Source organism: Cantharellus anzutake, assembly GCF_015039405.1.
Source record: "Cantharellus anzutake strain C23 chromosome Unknown EI90scaffold_28, whole genome shotgun sequence".
Lineage (NCBI taxonomy): Eukaryota > Fungi > Basidiomycota > Agaricomycetes > Cantharellales > Hydnaceae > Cantharellus > Cantharellus anzutake.
This window is the reverse complement of record NW_024066978.1, coordinates 805653-822411: the sequence shown is the minus strand read 5'-3', so window position 1 is coordinate 822411 and position 16759 is coordinate 805653. Positions and strand designations below refer to the sequence as shown.

The following is a 16759-nucleotide window of genomic DNA, read 5'->3' as shown; positions in this document are numbered from 1 at the left end:
TTTACAGCCTTTTCACGTGCTATTGTTCTATCGAAGATCTTGTGATCATACTATGTCCCAAAATGATGACACCCAAGCCTCAGCTACACAAAGCATGCAAACCCCGAATGCATGAGATCCCCCTCCTGTTGTTGAAGACCCGGTCCTCGCAGCACTGGAGCAAGCCATCGGGTTCAATGATGACTCACCCCTCCTTTGAGATCTTGACGAGCTCGTTGCTGCATTTGGCCATCGATCAATCAATCTCAGGGATGCCTGCCAACGACTCATCCTCCTTCTTGACAAGGCCCTTTCACTCAGCAGTGAAGAACGTACCGAAGCATTTAAATGCTACACTGCACACTTTGAACAATCAATTCGATCCAGAGGAGATGCCATCGCCCAAGGGGAACAAGGAGGTGATGTCTCCAACTGCAACCAACTTGATCCCCCTCAAAGCAGTCAGAGACCCAACCGAGACAGAGTCAGCCCCCCCTCGATGCTCACCCGCCGATGTCGAGTGGACGACAACAATGACGAGTTGCAAGGCACCACCAAACAACTTCGAGAGGTCAAAGATCATGACCCATGATATGCTTGGAACTGGGAACTCCCTGGGGGCGGTGCTCCCTGGGATGCTGATGCCCAACTCACTACAGCAGAAAGAACCCAATGCCTCCAAAACATATACAACCTCGATGCCAAGGCTGTGGTATGAAGCCTCCTCGCCCAAGGACACCTGCCACCTTTCCCCTGCAGCTTATGGTGCGATCTCCTCTGCAATCGACACATCGACCTTGCTAGCATTGTCGAAGATCACAATGCTGTCATGCCACAATACACTGAAGCTATCGATCTCGGCAGTGGCGCCAAGCTCATGTTTAATAAGATCAATGCCAAGGGGAAAGCTAAGATTTGGATGCATGGTGAGTGGATATTGGGCTATGAGAAATATAAGCGTGCAGTTCTCTGGGCCTACCCTGTTAGAACTGGGTGAGGGCGGATGATTCCAGAGGGGAACTGGAGACTTAGCAAGGAGGGACCTTGGCCTCAGCGACTCGTGTGGAGCACTGTGCCATTGCTGTTTGTCCATTTGGTCCTTAATTTCATAGGCGTTGAGCAGGAAGTCTCTAGGGGGCATTTCAGGTTGATTTTAGACTGAAGGTCCAAAACAAGTATGTACAAGTGCCTGTATATAATAGGGAGATGAAAGCACAAGGGAAACAAAGGGGGTCTGAATCAGAACAAAGGCATCCGAATGGGAACAAAGGGATGACAGAAGCGGAGTGGTACCAAAGGTCATAGGTCAGAACCTGTGGTACATCCGAAAGGAGATAGGGAGGGCGAAGCCCAGAGGGGCAAGAGGATGAGGTGAAGTGGGGATGATGACTAACTGGCTAGAATGGGAAGAAGCAGCAGTCCAAATAAGGGTGAGGGGAAAGCGCGAAAGATACATTACAAGCAGCGAAAGTGCTGGGTATGATCTGTGGAGCTTGGAGGTTACGGAGGTTACGGAGGCAGGGTTGAAAGTCTGAGGAATGTTGGCAATGGTGTTTATGTAGTATGAGGTCACCAATGCAATGGACTTAAGCTGAGGTGGAGTCAAAGTCCGAGGTCGGAACTATGATGGGATCTCAGAGCGAAGGTACAAGCGATGCCTGAGTATGGGGTACGGGACAGCAGCGGAAGGTCGTAACTTGCCAGAGGTTTGGCAGAAGAGGGTCTGAGGGAGGAGAGAGGAGAGAGGAGCAGAGAGAGGAGTGGAGGAGAGGAAAGGTGTCAGGTCCGAAGGTGAGTATCGGAGTGGATGGAAGTAGGGTAGGAGAGTGGCGGAAGGGTGGAGGTGGCATGAGGGGTGAGAGGAGGAGTGGTGTCAGGTCTGAGGTGAGTATCGGAGTGGACGGCAGTAGGGTAGGACTCTGGAGGTGGTGAAGATGGGGTCCGGGAGTCGGATCGGGATCGGGTATGTATGGATATGACATACCCGCACTGACACCATGAATTTGATATCTACTACAAACACATGCTCGACAAATTCTCCGTCTGTGTCAACCACATTGCCATCATCGCATATGATTCAGCAGTCAGGAAGTTTGTCCAAGAATGCAATCACCTATCCTTATCCGATGTCCACCTTTTCAACAACATCACCTTTAAACACCTCAATGCAAGCGGTTCTGCTTGAGGACCTCCTGACGGATTCACTGACAGAGGAAAAAATAGCAATAAACAGGCTAAGAGGATGGGAGGGTCAACACCAATCTGTGGGCAATACAACACAAAGGGAGGATGCACTTTTGCCCCATGCAAATTCAGACACTGCTGCCATAACTGTGGAGGAAACCATCCGCGACACCAGTGCACCAAAGAATCAGTGGAAAAGGCCAGCTCTTGATGACCCACTGTCTAACCATGAACGATATGGTAAACGACCACGGTACATGTGTTTCCTCTTTGCCCAGAGTGACTGTGGACGGACTCCTTCAGCAACGTACACCGAGAGCTCCCCAGCGATTCCCTCCATACCATCAAGCGAGTACAGATACAAAGAGATCTTGGATACTATCGCCAACTACCCTCACCTCTTCAGGGTGGTCACCCCGATTAATGTAGACCAATTTGAGATACTGCTCAAGGACCATCCGAACCGTGAACTTGTTAATTCAATGTGCCATGGCCTTCAACATGGTTTCTGGCCCTTTGCTGATACCGAGGATCCAAAGTTACAACCTTCAGGTGTGGTATCATGGCGTTCCGTACTTCCTGATCTGGATGATGAATCCATTGCTTTCTTATGTCGGCAATGAGATGCTGAGTTGGCATTAGGTTGTTACTCAGAGTCATTTGGCCCTGCATTGCTGCCGGGCATGACTGCTCAGCCAGTATTCACAGTTCCGAAGAAGGGCTCCTCGAAACTACGGCTAGTGAATGATCACAGTGCTGGAGAGAAGTTGCTCAACTTGCTCATCCCTGCAGGAGGTGGTTTCGTAGTGTTGGATAACCTCAGTGACCTTGCAACCAACATCCAAGCATGTATGGCTGCTAATGGGGGTAAGCAGCCTGCTCTGGTGTGGAAGTCCGATGCCTCACAAGCTTACCGGCGCCTGCCAATGCACCCTTGTTGGCAAGTTCACCAAGCAACTCTGATCGATGGCCAATACCACATTGACAGATGCGCTGTTTTTGGGAATCGGGCATCTGGCCAACTATGGTGTCTTTTCTTCGGGTTGGTGTGTTGGATTGGTATACACGTGAAAGTTATCCAGGATCTGTTGCATTATGTTGATGATGCATTTTGTGCTAGTTTCATGCTGACACTCATGTATTACAAGCCCTATGCCCGTGCAATCCCTGCTTCACAAGCACAGTTCCTCCTCCTTCTTGATTCAATCGGTGTCCCACACGAAGATGCCAAGCAGCAACATGGCAAGATTCTGGAAATCATCGGTTTTGAGGTTGATCTGCCAGCCATGACTATTCAGATCCCATTCAAGTCTAAGAAGAAACTTGTAGCTGCGATCCGAGATTTTCTCGAAAATACCCCATTGCCGTGTCAACAACCCCTCCAATCTTGGCTCCGCATTTTGGGCTACGCTAATTGGGCTTTGAACGTCTTCCCCCTGCTCAAGCCTGCCCTCAACTCATCCTATGATAAAGTTGCTGGGAGGAAGTTCATGAATGCCCAAATATACATCAATAAACAGACCAAGGAAGATTTGCTTTGGTTTGCAGATCAAGCAGAATCTTTGGAGGGTGTGTGTATGCTCCTAACTGAAGAATGGGTCGCAAGCAAAGCTGACTTTGAGATATGGGGAGATGCTTCGGCCATGGGTATGGCGTTCTTTTCCCCAACTCATAAGGTCGCATATATTGCAGACCCAATTGTGGACGATGAACGCAACTTCAATATTTTCTACAACGAAGCAATGGTCATTCTTGTGGCCCTGAAGTGGGCTGCCTCTCTCACACTGACTCAACCACTTCCTTCTCCATTTTTAACACACTCCACGTGCTAGAACTTTACAACCCAATCATCATGGAAGCTGTGAAGATCTGCCTTCAGTCCAATATTGATTTATGAATTTTCCATATTGAGGGGAGGAAGAACGTCATCGCCGATGCCTTATCCAGAAGATCCCTCAATCCGCATGCTCACTCGTCCCTGGCCTGTCTATCAGGTTCTTTACGCCCCCACTGGACATGATGGGGGCGATCAAAAAATGAACCCTGCCCTCAGCTCCATGACCAGACAACCCAAATGGGAGAGATGGTCAATGGAGCGGCTAATGGAAGAACATGCTTGTGCACTGGGCACTTCGCTCGAGTGAAGCACTTGTAAAGCCTACACATCAGCTTTTATGTCTTACTACACTTTCTGCATGCTACACTCAATGCCACTGCATCCAACAGAGGACACCCTTAGCTTCTTCGTGGTCTACATGTCACACCACATCGCTCCTTCCTCCGTAAAAACATACTTATCCAGGATATGCGCCAAACTGGAGCCCACCTGGCCAGATGTTCGCTCTATCAGAACCTCCTCTCTTGTAACTCGCTGCCTCACTGGTTGCACAAAATTATATGGTTCCCCTGTGTGCCAGAAGAGAGCACTAACCGAAAGCAATCTCAGCTGCATACTCAACTTCTTTGAGTCACCCTGCTCACACGACGAGAAATTATTCCTCACAATCACCTTCACAGGCTGGCATTGCCTGAAGTAGACCCTGACTCCATTGCCATCCGTGACTTCTGCAAAACCATCGCCCACAGCTCCTTATCCTTCAGCAGAGAACCTAGGCTGCACATTGCCTTCTCATTACCAATGCACAAGGCCAATCATCTGTTTGAAGGCTCAAAAGTAGTGTTGGAACGGTGAAAGAGGGCTTGCGGCTCTCTATGCCGACTAAGCTCGTGGGGCCAAACTCTCCAAAATCCTACTTTCTTTACTAAACTCGCTATGCTCTTGATCCTAAAACTCTGTGGTGGGTTCTCCGGGATTTCCGCAAGGTCCGGGCTCAGCGTCCACTACTCACTCGTTGTGAGCTAGACAGCTGCCCTTATTCCTACTGTTGGAATTCCACTCACTCACACCCACTCTAGCGCATCCTAGCACCTTAGAGAATTTTGGGGGAGGGGAGAACTTCTTTTCAAAAATCCGGTATGTACAGGATTATAAGAAATAATTATTTTTAGAATAATTGATGGGAAATATTGGTACCATATGGCACCTGCATACCTTATTAGGCAAAATAATAAAAGAATATCAATCAATATCTGAAATGATGGCAAAATATGAAAATATAAGGAAATAAGTGATTTCTCAGCGGATTTATGGAATTAAGAGCCTAAATTGGAAATGTAGCCGGAGATAACTCTCACGCAGCCAATGAGCATTTTTACCAATTTATTAGACGCTGTGGGAACGAGTGAGGCTGGGTTGCCGCTTGAGATTCCCATGCCCGCACATGCCCATGACCTGCTGTGTGTCAGGGTACACACCCTGACTAGCCCGGACCCGGACCCGCGTCCGGACCCGCTTCCACCTGCCGCGCTTCCCGCACGCGTGCACGCTCCACACGCCGCATGCTCCGGACCCGGTTCCTACCCCTTCATGTGACTTCCGGGTATCCCCGGAAGTTTTGCTGATATTGTGGCCACTGTGGGAAGATGAGAAGTTAGCTTCCTTCTCATCTTCTTACCCACAGTAGAGTTGTGCCCTGGACAGGGCTGGTTACACCACAGGCTGCGGACCATAGGGGAGGGTCATGGGGACCCAGGAGTCGTCCCCTGACACTGTGCCTAACTTCTCCAACACGGAACTCCGTCAAATCTCCACTGATGGGGACGTTCTTGATATCGTCAGAATCGTACGAATTAGGATTATTTTTAGATACCAATTTCGTACCGAGTCGTCGCATGAATGAAAGTGGTTTTCTGAATGTGTGAACGGGTATCCGAGCCGGTTCTGCGCATGGGTGATGCCTACAACGGTGAGACAACATTCTTGACCCATTAAAAATTTTCTGTGATTATCTTATCTCACGTGACCAGGAATTCAGACACTTACCGGAGCTGTGGCTGACAAGCAAGGGAGAGGTGCCGACCCGAACATGGTTCCTGACAAGATTGCACACCATTATAAAAGACAAGAATGTTAGTGGGCATTCACTGCAATCTGGTGGAGCCACGGCCCTGGCACTGGCTGGAACACTGCTTGATCGGATCTGAAGCATTGGCTGTTGGTCATCGGAGGCCTTCTATACCTGCGCCAAAACCCATTGTTAATCCAAGGTACCCTTACAGGACAATCTGCCTTTGATGCACAGCAGCAATAATGTGCTTCATCTCGAAATATTCACTTCTACCACCATCCACCCCTCCACCAACCAAGTATACAGTGTAGATAATACAGGTCGCGCGTCACGTGCTCAAACCAATTCATAGGCTGTCCCCTCGGCCGTTCCCACTACACCTTGCCATCCGCAATTAGTTGTTGTTTATGGTCCCATTTCATGAGACTAATCATGGGACAGCACTTACCACAGCCATGCAGTGATCACTCCCCTGCCTGCCCATTGCTATCTCACCCACCCTACCACCCACACCTTGCTCGTGCCCATGTCTTAACAATCTCACTATGGCACCATCAGCTCAATGCCGCTTTGCCCAGGTCTTGCCCATCTCACGATGACACCGTCACTGTGGACCTACAGCTTGCTTGGTTCCAGACTGTATGCTGAACGTTCCGGTGCAGATGTGCAGAACAGAACAATCTCAGCTGTGGTATGGTCTGAAACCTAATATGCCAACAGGAACATCTGCGCACTTATAAAGGGTCTCTGACCCATCCCTCCTGTTCCCCAGCCATTGCCAGCCTGTTCTTCCTTGGTGAGTAAGAACGCTTCGATTCAGCCTGGGTCTGAAATCGCTGCTGTCACCTGACAAACTCTCTTGCCCACTTCCAGTATCTACAGCCTTATTTACAGCCTTTTCATGTGCCCACCACCTCCCCTGTCTCCTCCTGCTACTAAAATATGTACCTTATGTATATTTAACATGGGTTGCATGTCGCATGCTCAAACCAATTCATAGGCCATCCCCTCGGCCGTTCCCACCCTTGCCATCCGCAATTAGCGATGAAATTATAGGAAACAATACAAGTCCAAACTAACATGCGGGTGGCAATAATTAATCAATAAATTCGTTATCCAGAGCAAGTTAAGCTAGTCCTAAATGCTCAAGAGCCCATCCCAAACAATGGCTCAGATGCAGTGAAAGCAGGTGATCTCCTAAAGAAACATGGCCCAGAGTGCAGGGGTTGAGCATGTGGAGAAATGGCATCCATACCGAGTTCAAGCCAAGTCCATGTAACTGAGATCCCTTAAATGGTCCCAGAGAGCCGTCAAATGTGCATACAAAGTTCAGAGGGATTTGACGGGCTATGGAGTTGCACAGAAGTGGTTGGAAGGTGCATCGGCTCCCAGATAACCCAAATGCTGGCTGGAGCAGACCATTCCCAATCAAGCGAAGTCAGCTCTGAGTCCCAAAAGCTAGCTATTGAGGCTAAAATGGGCACACAAATGTCCTTGACCCCCCTATGGTTCTCCCAGAAGTGGTAGCTGCGAACGAGGTCGCACGGCTGTTAAGTTAGTGCACACCGGACGTTTGGGTATGGCTGCTTGACTTTCCAAGCATCCTAGTGACCTTGACCAAACGAAATCCGATGGCCCTAGACTCAGGTGGTCAGAATGAACGAGTGCTGCGTGGTCGTGATCATTATTTGTTTTTGTTTGGTCCGAGTCCACCTGATTTGGATTTAACCTTTTTCCCCCTCTCAGCGTCCCCAACAATGTAGCACTGCCTACTCAGATCCAAGTGTCCTGCTGGGTAGTCCTGTGCCTGGAACAGGCTTTGGAATGGTTGTGATGCACCGAACTCAGTCCGAAATGCGTTACTCATCAATATCACTGTCGTCACCTCCCAAGCCCCAAGCCCCAAACCACAATCCTTCCATTCCACCAACATCTGGGTAGGCCTTGAATGGACACTTGCATACGACAGTACCAGAGATAACTTTATCATACATCTACACCAACCGTCTAGCTTCTTTTGATCTGTAATCCTGCTAACACACTCATCTCAATACCACAACCAAAACGTAAGTTAATTTTTCACACACTCTTTTCAACATGCTGACCTTCCAATAGTGCATGCTCTTCTGGGGAAAACCACCTCTCTCATTGAGGAGAATGGAGGGAACCTGACAGCAATCGTGTCAGAGACCAGATCGAGACGAAGGAATGTCTCCATGGTGGAGGGCCCCGGCCTCAGTGACTTATGCCAGGAGCGCTGTGCCAAGTTACATGTCTGTGCCCTAACTTACTGACTGGCAACGAGAACTAAAGAGGGTCAACTCTAGTCAATTTTATTACTGAGGTGTAACCTATGTACAAGTTGAGTATATATTACAATGAGGGCAGGCCCGTAAATGGTGGGGCCGAGTGGAGTGGAGCTAACGGAGTTAATCATTAGCCGATTGAATATTACCGACAAGTCGGGTTATGGGGTTAGTGGAATGGTAGGCGATAACCCAGAAATGGAAAGGAGGGATAGGCCCGAAGGTGGGCTTGCAGGGCAAGCGAGTGAATTGCCCAGCGGAGGCAGGAGTGCACTAGCGGACGTCGGAGCTGTCCGGAAACCTTCGGGGCTCCATACTTAGGGAGGTGTAGGTAATATATTGAAAAGAGGGGGTGGTGACCATCGAGGGAAGCGGAGGTGATTATTGTGGAATATGGGAGCTCTGAGGTTAGTGAAGAAGGAGCGGAGGTAGTCCGGAGGGTTTGGAGGTAGTGGAAGTTGATGGCTGTGGATGGATATGACAAATTGCACATGTACCAAAGCTGGAAAAGGCACTCAATATTTTTCCTATTTGATTGGATGCTCATGATTTCTGAGCACTCTTCGCTGCACTGGGTGGACACACAGACTCAAGGGGCTTGGGCCCAAAAGGAGGTGATGATGGCCATGGGAAAGCGCAGACATGCAAGCATGAGGGGTCTGGTCAGAGAGGAAATGACAAACCGGGAAGGGCTAGATGTGCAAGCCTGAGGGGTTCAGGACAGAAAGGTGCACCTTGGACAACCACTATGTGGGCCTTTATAGGGGGGACCTCAGGACATTTGCATGGGGCCTAAAAGGCCTTTTTCACTATAAATGTCCTAGGACATCCTGGCCATTCAGTTTGATTCATTTGTTGCAAACATCCTCAGATGTCCTAATTCAGTTTGATTCAATGGTTGCAAATTGTCCCGGAATGCCATACTCGTCCATCCCATGGTCTGTGCACATGCTGACCACTGTCTGAACACACTTTACATAGTTGAATAGCCCCTTTGAATAGCTTCCAGAATATATATTTTGAGACTGAATTGACCAATAAATCATCGAGAAAAACGCAAAATACTTTTTTGGACGCGAGTCTTTTGGGTTAGTGTGGCTGTCCACCTCATGTCTGTGCACAGTGCTGGTCATTGTCCGGAGGGGTGTCCAGACTGTTTCCCACGGTGTCAACACACTTTGCATAGTGGATAGCCCCTTCCAGAATATATGATTTGAGACTAAATTGACAAGCAAGTTATTGAGAAAAATGCAAAATACTTTTTTGGATGCAAGCTCTGGGATAGTGCTTGGGCCACTAAATTTCACTGACAGTCATCGAAGTCATCAAAATTCCCGGGTCACTGATATCCCAAAGACTCGTGTCCAAAAAAGTATTTTGCATTTTTCTCAATAACTTGCTTGTCAATTTAGTCTCAAATTATATATTCTGGAAGCTATTTGAAGGGGCTATCCAACTACGCAAAGTGTGTTGACACCGTGGGAAACAGTCTGGACACCCCTCCGGACAATGACCAGCACTGTGCACAGACATGAGGTGGACAGCCACACTAACCCAAAAGACTCGTGTCCAAAAAAGTATTTTGCGTTTTTCTCGATGATTTATTGGTCAATTCAGTCTCAAAATATATATTCTGGAAGCTATTCAAAGGGGCTATCCATCCACATAAAGTGTGTTGGGGCCGTGGGAAACAGTGTTGACACCCCTTCAGGCAGTGGCCAGCATTGTGCACAGACAGTTGAGCAGCCTGAGGATTGTCATGGGAAATCAGATTCAATTGCGGCATTATGTTTTGAATGTCTACCCTGAATAATACAAATTTGATTGAATCACAGAAGCATTTGATTGAATTTGATTGAATTATAGAATCATCCCAGGACATCCTAGGACGTCCTGGGGATGTCCTGGTGAATGGATCAGTCTTCACCAGGATGTCCAGGACATCCACTAGTAAATACCCCCTTTTAGGCCCATTTGAAGGCCAAATGGCCCCCCCTCTATAGGCCATCATTAGATGGCTGACTAGGCTGGAAAGGTGACAATTGTTCATCTGCTGTTGTGCCTAACCAACTCTGGATCTTCCAGTCTAATGAACATCATGCTCACTTTGCTTATAGTCTCGACTTCTCTCATTGCTATCATTTCACCTCCAATCTTCTTGTTCCACTGACTCTTCATCAACCCAGCCCTCATACTAGAAGCACTCTTCCACACTGCCTTTACTTAAATGTAATATAGTGTGCTTGCTGAGCTTCTGATGAGATGATGTCCTTCATAAATATGTGATAAAGTCTTGGATTAGTCACAGCAGTAGGACAAAATATTGGTGATACTATTGTGAATCTTCACAGATAAATTGATTAAGTCCCCTGCAAACCAAGATTTTACAACATGATTCTGGTCAAATTCGTGAAAAAATGGGGATTTATGATGCAGGCAAGTCAAGATTAAATTGGGTTTATGCACAAACCCCTGTCACATGCCACACCTGATTTTATCATGGAATCACTTTTCTCAGTGTGTAGACAGCTCCTTTCCATCATCACTTGACATTTCTGTCAGCATCCCTTCCCCATCCACAATGGCACTTTCCAGACTGCAGCCCAGATATATGAGGAATGTGTGCATGAGATGTACATATTTTGCATGAAAAGGGGGTTAGCAGATGTGTGGGGTTATTTGTGGACATCATGGTACACACCAGCAATGTGGATCCTATGGGCACAATCCAGTGCACAATCCCTTCTCCCCCACCTTTGCACAACAATGACTGTGGAAAAACATTGGCAGTACCTCAAACATATTCATCTTGGCTTCATGCATCATCTGTGACTTGATCAGACAATCTATACAATGATCACAAGCATCATTCCAGGAATAATCAATAAATCTCTTGAGCTGAATGGGGAACGTCACCTTGGCCTTGCCCCCCCACTGACATCTTTCCAAACCCAAGCAAAAAAGTCCTGGCTTTTGCTTGTGACTCAGTCATCTAGTGGGAAAGACTACAAAACTGACATCTCATGGTGGACTTGTCAATGTGGTGCCCAAGAGCTGCAGGCACAGCATTTGTGCAAGCACCTTGTTCAGGCAGTACAAGCCAGAGGTCCACTTCCCTCAGATTTCTTTGGAAATCTCTCACAGCGTCGCACGGTTCCCATCTATAAACTCACACACATCCAGGATTGTGGATCCAACATTGAAGGATCAATCTTGGATGGTGATGATGTTTGGACAGACTTGCAAAAGGAGTTGTCGAAGGGTGCATGGAGGGTTTGCTTGACTGGCAACTTGAGGTCGAAGTGGAGTTGTGTCAGGGCACACACCCTGACTAGCCCGGACCCGGACCCATGTCCGGACCTGCTACACTTCCTGTGCATACTTCCCGTGCCACATGCTCCACGTGCCGCATGATCCGGCCCCAGATCCTGCCCTCATGTGACTTCCGGGTATCCCCGGAAGTTTTCCTGATATGGTGGCCACTGTGGGAAGATGAGAAGTTAGCTTCCTTCTCATCTCCTTACCCACAGTAGGTTGTGCCCTGGATAGGGCTGGTTACACATAGGGCTGTGGACCATAGGGGAGGGTCATGGGGACCCAGGAGTCATCCCCTGACACAACCTCCCCGGACCTTTGACCTTCTTGTAAATGGTTCTTTGACCTATTTTTACAGCAATTTGTTTTTAGCCAATGCTGAAACTTGTGCTGCCTAGAACTGCTCCATGGGATACTTTGGACAGTATCTCAGGGCCATGTAAACCTTTGTCTTCAATGTGTGTTTCAACTGACAATCAATCTTCATTTCACCACACCTTATGACTGATCGCTATTAGTTTTTTCTCACCCTTTTTCCAGATGTCTTGCTTACTACTTCAGATCTTGGTGGGCCCAGCATCACTTCCATCAGACAAGTGACCCCTACTACCTCTCACAGGTCTGGAGCTGGTGCCAAGGTCATCTCTGGAAATAATGGCCTCATTGCTATCATTCTCAGTGGTATCATGTGTGGGGCTAACGTTGTTGGATTGTGGTGATGACAAATATGGTTCATGGATCCTAAATATCTTCAGATGGGAAGGAGGAAGTGTAGACTCCAGAAAAGGCCCTACCCATTGTTGTGGGACAAAACTTGCCAATGAAGTCGAAATTGCTGTAGGAGTAAAAGTAATGGTTATGATGAATGCTGACAGGGACAAGAACATAGCAAATGAATGGCTCATGGGGGTGAGATCATCAAGATCATTTTGAACGAAAACGATCAAGCTCTAGTAAAGAACATCTCACAAGTCAAGCTGTAACAATTACCAGCTTATGTGCTAGTGAGGCTGAACCATGCAAGGTAAGCAATCTTAGAGGAAGGTGTTGTACCAATCTTTCCAGAGGAACAGATGTACCGGATATATGTATATATCAATGCAGGATGGTAAATCGAAGACAGTAAAACGTTGACAGCTGCCCATGACAGGGGCTGATGGATTCACAGACTACTGAGCCCAAGGCCAAACAATTCAACATGTCATCATCAATCTTGTACCACCACCAACAGGAGGATCAACTCACACCATTCAATGCTTACGTGGCATTATTGCAGAGCTCAGGCCTGTCATATCCATCCATGGCCATCACCCTCCACTACCTCCGGTCCTTCCAGATTACCTCCACTCCTTCATCACTAACCTTGGAGCCTCTGGATCCCACAACCACCTCTGACTCCCCAATGGTCACCACCCCCTCAATTCAATATATTACCTATGCCTCCCTAAGTACAGAGCCCCAAAGGCCTCCAGGCAGCTCTGACGTCTGCTAGCGCACCCCTGCCTCTGCTGGGCAATTTAGTTGCTTGCCCTGCAAGCCTACCTTCAGGCTGATCCCTCCTTTCTGTTTCTGGGTTATAGCCCATCACTCCGCTAAACCCATAACCTGACTCATCGGCAGTGTTGGATTGACACTGGTCACAAATTGTCACATGGTCAGACACTGACAGGTCAAATTCATATCAGATCACGTCAATTCCATGTCAATTGCTGGTCAATCCCCATGGGAACATTCCAAACAGGAAGCGAGTGCACATTGAGATGGCAACTGTCATGCCAGTGCCAACCCTCCCTCCCTTGAAAAGCATGTAGATTTGGTGTGGGTTGTAGTTAAATGTGAAGCTCTCTGAGCACCATCTCAGCCATCTTATTAGTTTTGTGAAATTAAAGTGTCCATGCAACTTGAACCCTGATGGTGCTTAAGGCTTAGTTTAAATTTTTAAATGTGAATAATCCTTCCACTTCCTACATCACGCTTCACCAATGGGTCTAGCACCTAGCCCCCTCTGGGAGTTCTTTCACAAATTGTCTGAGTTTTATGGGAATAATAAGACACTATGCTGCTATATGCAAAGGGTGTATCGAATCACACATCACAGCGCTTGAAAATGAAGACACGGAAAAATTGATGTTGGGCACTATATCTGAGAGACATGGTGAGGTGGAACTCAGGGCAGCTGGTATGTCTAAACATGGCTTAGTGTCTCCTAATGCCAAATTATTCTAGCAAGTGAACTCCCTCCCAAAATCCAAGGATCTACTGCGAGGCTTGCACAACACCTAACAGTATGCACACATGCTTCTGCTGAAGGCCATGAGGCAGGAATGGCCTGGAAACGCGCATGAGAGAAGCAGCCTTCACCCCTCCCTTGGCTATCTATCAGCACTGAAAATCCGTCAACTATCCACACCTCTCCATCTCCAACTCCGACCCCTCTGCTACTTGTCCCTCCCACAGACAACATTCCAACTCACTGGAGAAGCTTCTCACAAATTCCACCTCACCCCCTAGATCTAGATCAGGCTGTACTTGAACAACAATTGCTTGGCACAATTGTGTCAGCTGGGTGGTCTTTTCTCTCAGTTGATGATCTAGAGGTCATCAAGCTGTTCTCTCTAGTGGGAATTAAACTCCCACCTCGGAAGCACCTATCAGGAAAGGTCCTAGATGCTGAATACAATTCCCATCAAGAAGCATTAACTCAAATGATGGAAGGTGCATATGCAACTGGGCAATGTGATGGATGGAAAGACACATCTAGGAATCAGAATCAAGGGCCGTGCATGTTCGGTAGCAGGAGCAGTTCCCACACTTGATTGTAGCGGACTGCTATGCACACCAAGTACATTTTGTGGGGATTACTTTGCAGTTGATTCATTGACTTATTTCTTGCACAGATGCAGCTTGTGCTTGGGGATTACATTAAAAAAAATGGGCAGATGTCACTGAGGTTGGCTGAGGCAAACGACGTTATTAACTGGTTCAACAATCACTCAATTGCACTTCATTTACTATATGCGGAGCAACGCCGCACTGCAGACCAAGCAAGGGCTCTTATTAGACCTTGTATCACTCAGTGGACATCCCACATAATGGCCATTGGCCAGCTAATCCAACTGGAAATTCCATTTAAAGCCGTTGCAGTGAGGAGTAGAAAGGAACTTGAAATGGCTGCTGGAACATGGTGTGATGCAATCACAAAAGTGCAGCAGATTCTTGCAATAATTCAGGATGAACACTTCTGGGATGACTTGAAACAGTGAGTTAGAGTACTTTATCTCCAAAATAACTCCTTTTTAGGATCAAGGAGCACATTGAGCCACTTGCCATTAGTCAATGTTTGTCAAGATTCCAACACTAGGGCCGATCAGGTAGCGCTTATTTTTGGTCGCCTCTGCAAGTACTACACCGATATTTCTGCTACGGCATTGGTCACTCCTGGCAACAACCCTTCACCAATCCAAGCTATTCTTGACAGTCTGGATTCCTGCTGGAAAAAAGTCGACCATGATGTTTTTATTGTAGCTGTTGCACTCAATCCATTTGTCAAGACTGCACTCTTTACACCAATGGTCTCTATTGCACTCCTGGTCACCATGATAGAAAGGCTATTCTGCTGTGTGTTTGAGACAGATGCACCTGAGGCATTGGGCTCACGCAGTATTGCATATCTCATGGATCTGCATGATGCCTTTGGTTATACTGGTGGTGACTGGAGTCAGAATAACCTACGCAAGCAGATTCCAGTAAGAATCCCCATGTTTTATATGTGTAATTTCTCAGGTCTTTTCTCCTTAGGACTTCAATCCACTCAAAGCATGGCAATGTGCATGCATCACGGACCCAGTTGCAAAGCTTGCAACCCTCATTTTCTCTTTTGTTTTCAATTCTGCCAGTTGTGAGCGATTCTTTTCTATCACTGGTGACACCAAAGATCCTTCCCGAAACCGGCTGTCTGTTGAAAAAATGGTCAAAATCTCTGCTATCAAATTAGACCTCAATTGCGAGCACACAATTGAAGGGACACATCGGAAGTGCATACGACGTTCATTTGGCTATGCCCCATCAGCAAATGACTGCAACCCAACAGGGAGTCGCCTAGAGCCTGAGCTTGGGCACCCATCTTCAATTCCTGATGATGCCAATCATTCATACTTGTCATTCCAGGCCAACCTGCTGGACAATCTCAACGAGGACTCAGATGCTGGCCATCTCCCAGTATCCCATAACACACATGACTCTCGGCATGTAAGCACTTCCTAGATCCCACTCTATCATTGATATTTAACTCCATTCTAATTAGCGGATGAGTTTACAAGGTAAAATGATATGCGACATTTTTAACATGACCCTAGATGGGCCATGGAATCATTACTGGTTCCAGGGTGTACAGAATATGGCCCAAGAGCTGGAGATGCAGGATCTAGTTGTGAGAGATATGAATCTAGACCTGGACTCAAGTTTGAGCCAGGTTGTGGGATGGGGCTAATGAGTTTGGCCAATTCCGATACATTATAACTATATAGTCTTTCATCACATGTTTAGATACTCTCAAATGTATTGGATTTGACCAATATATCTAGTCCCTGTGACAATTGACTGCGATCAGATACAGTGTCTGTCACTTGACCTTTTGACCAGGTGATCTGATAGCGTCAAGTCCAACCCTGCTCATCAGTAATATTCAGTCAGCTAACATGTAACTCTGTTAGCTCCACTCCGCTCGGTCCTGCCATCCAACATGAGGGGGTGGGAACCGGGCCCGGAACATGCGGCACGTGGAGCATGCACAGATGTGGGAAGCGCAGCAGGCAGATGCAGGTCCAGATGCGGGTCCGGGTCCGGGCTAGTCAGGGTGTGTGCCCTGACAGGCCAAGGCCCGAGGAAGGAAGGAGGTTGGGAGTCAGGAATGGCTAGCTGACTGAATAGAAAGGAAGCAGCAGCCCAAATAGGAATGAGGGAGAAGAGCAGAATTGAAATGGGACAATGCAATAGTTGCAAGGTCCAAAGTAAGTCTGGAAAGTCCAAACTCGGAAGTAAAACTTTGGAATATTGGCAAAGGTAAAT

The 16759-nt window shown here is 47.5% G+C and overlaps 2 protein-coding genes across 2 annotated transcripts; one reads left to right on the top strand and one right to left on the bottom strand.

The window, feature by feature from the left end:
- Positions 1-12249: 12249 nt before the first annotated feature.
- On the bottom strand, positions 12250-12597 carry EI90DRAFT_3124702 (uncharacterized protein; the record flags this gene model as incomplete). The annotated part of the gene is made up of 1 exon (XM_039063747.1): positions 12250-12597. One exon carries the CDS (start codon positions 12595-12597, stop codon positions 12250-12252), a length of 348 nt encoding a protein of 115 aa, XP_038915387.1.
- A 1989-nt stretch (positions 12598-14586) lies between these two features.
- Positions 14587-14955, top strand: EI90DRAFT_2922872 (uncharacterized protein; the record flags this gene model as incomplete). The annotated part of the gene is made up of 1 exon (XM_039054806.1): positions 14587-14955. A coding segment is annotated over one exon (369 nt), but the record flags the coding sequence as incomplete, so codon positions are not given.
- Between the last annotated feature and the right edge of the window lie 1804 nt (positions 14956-16759).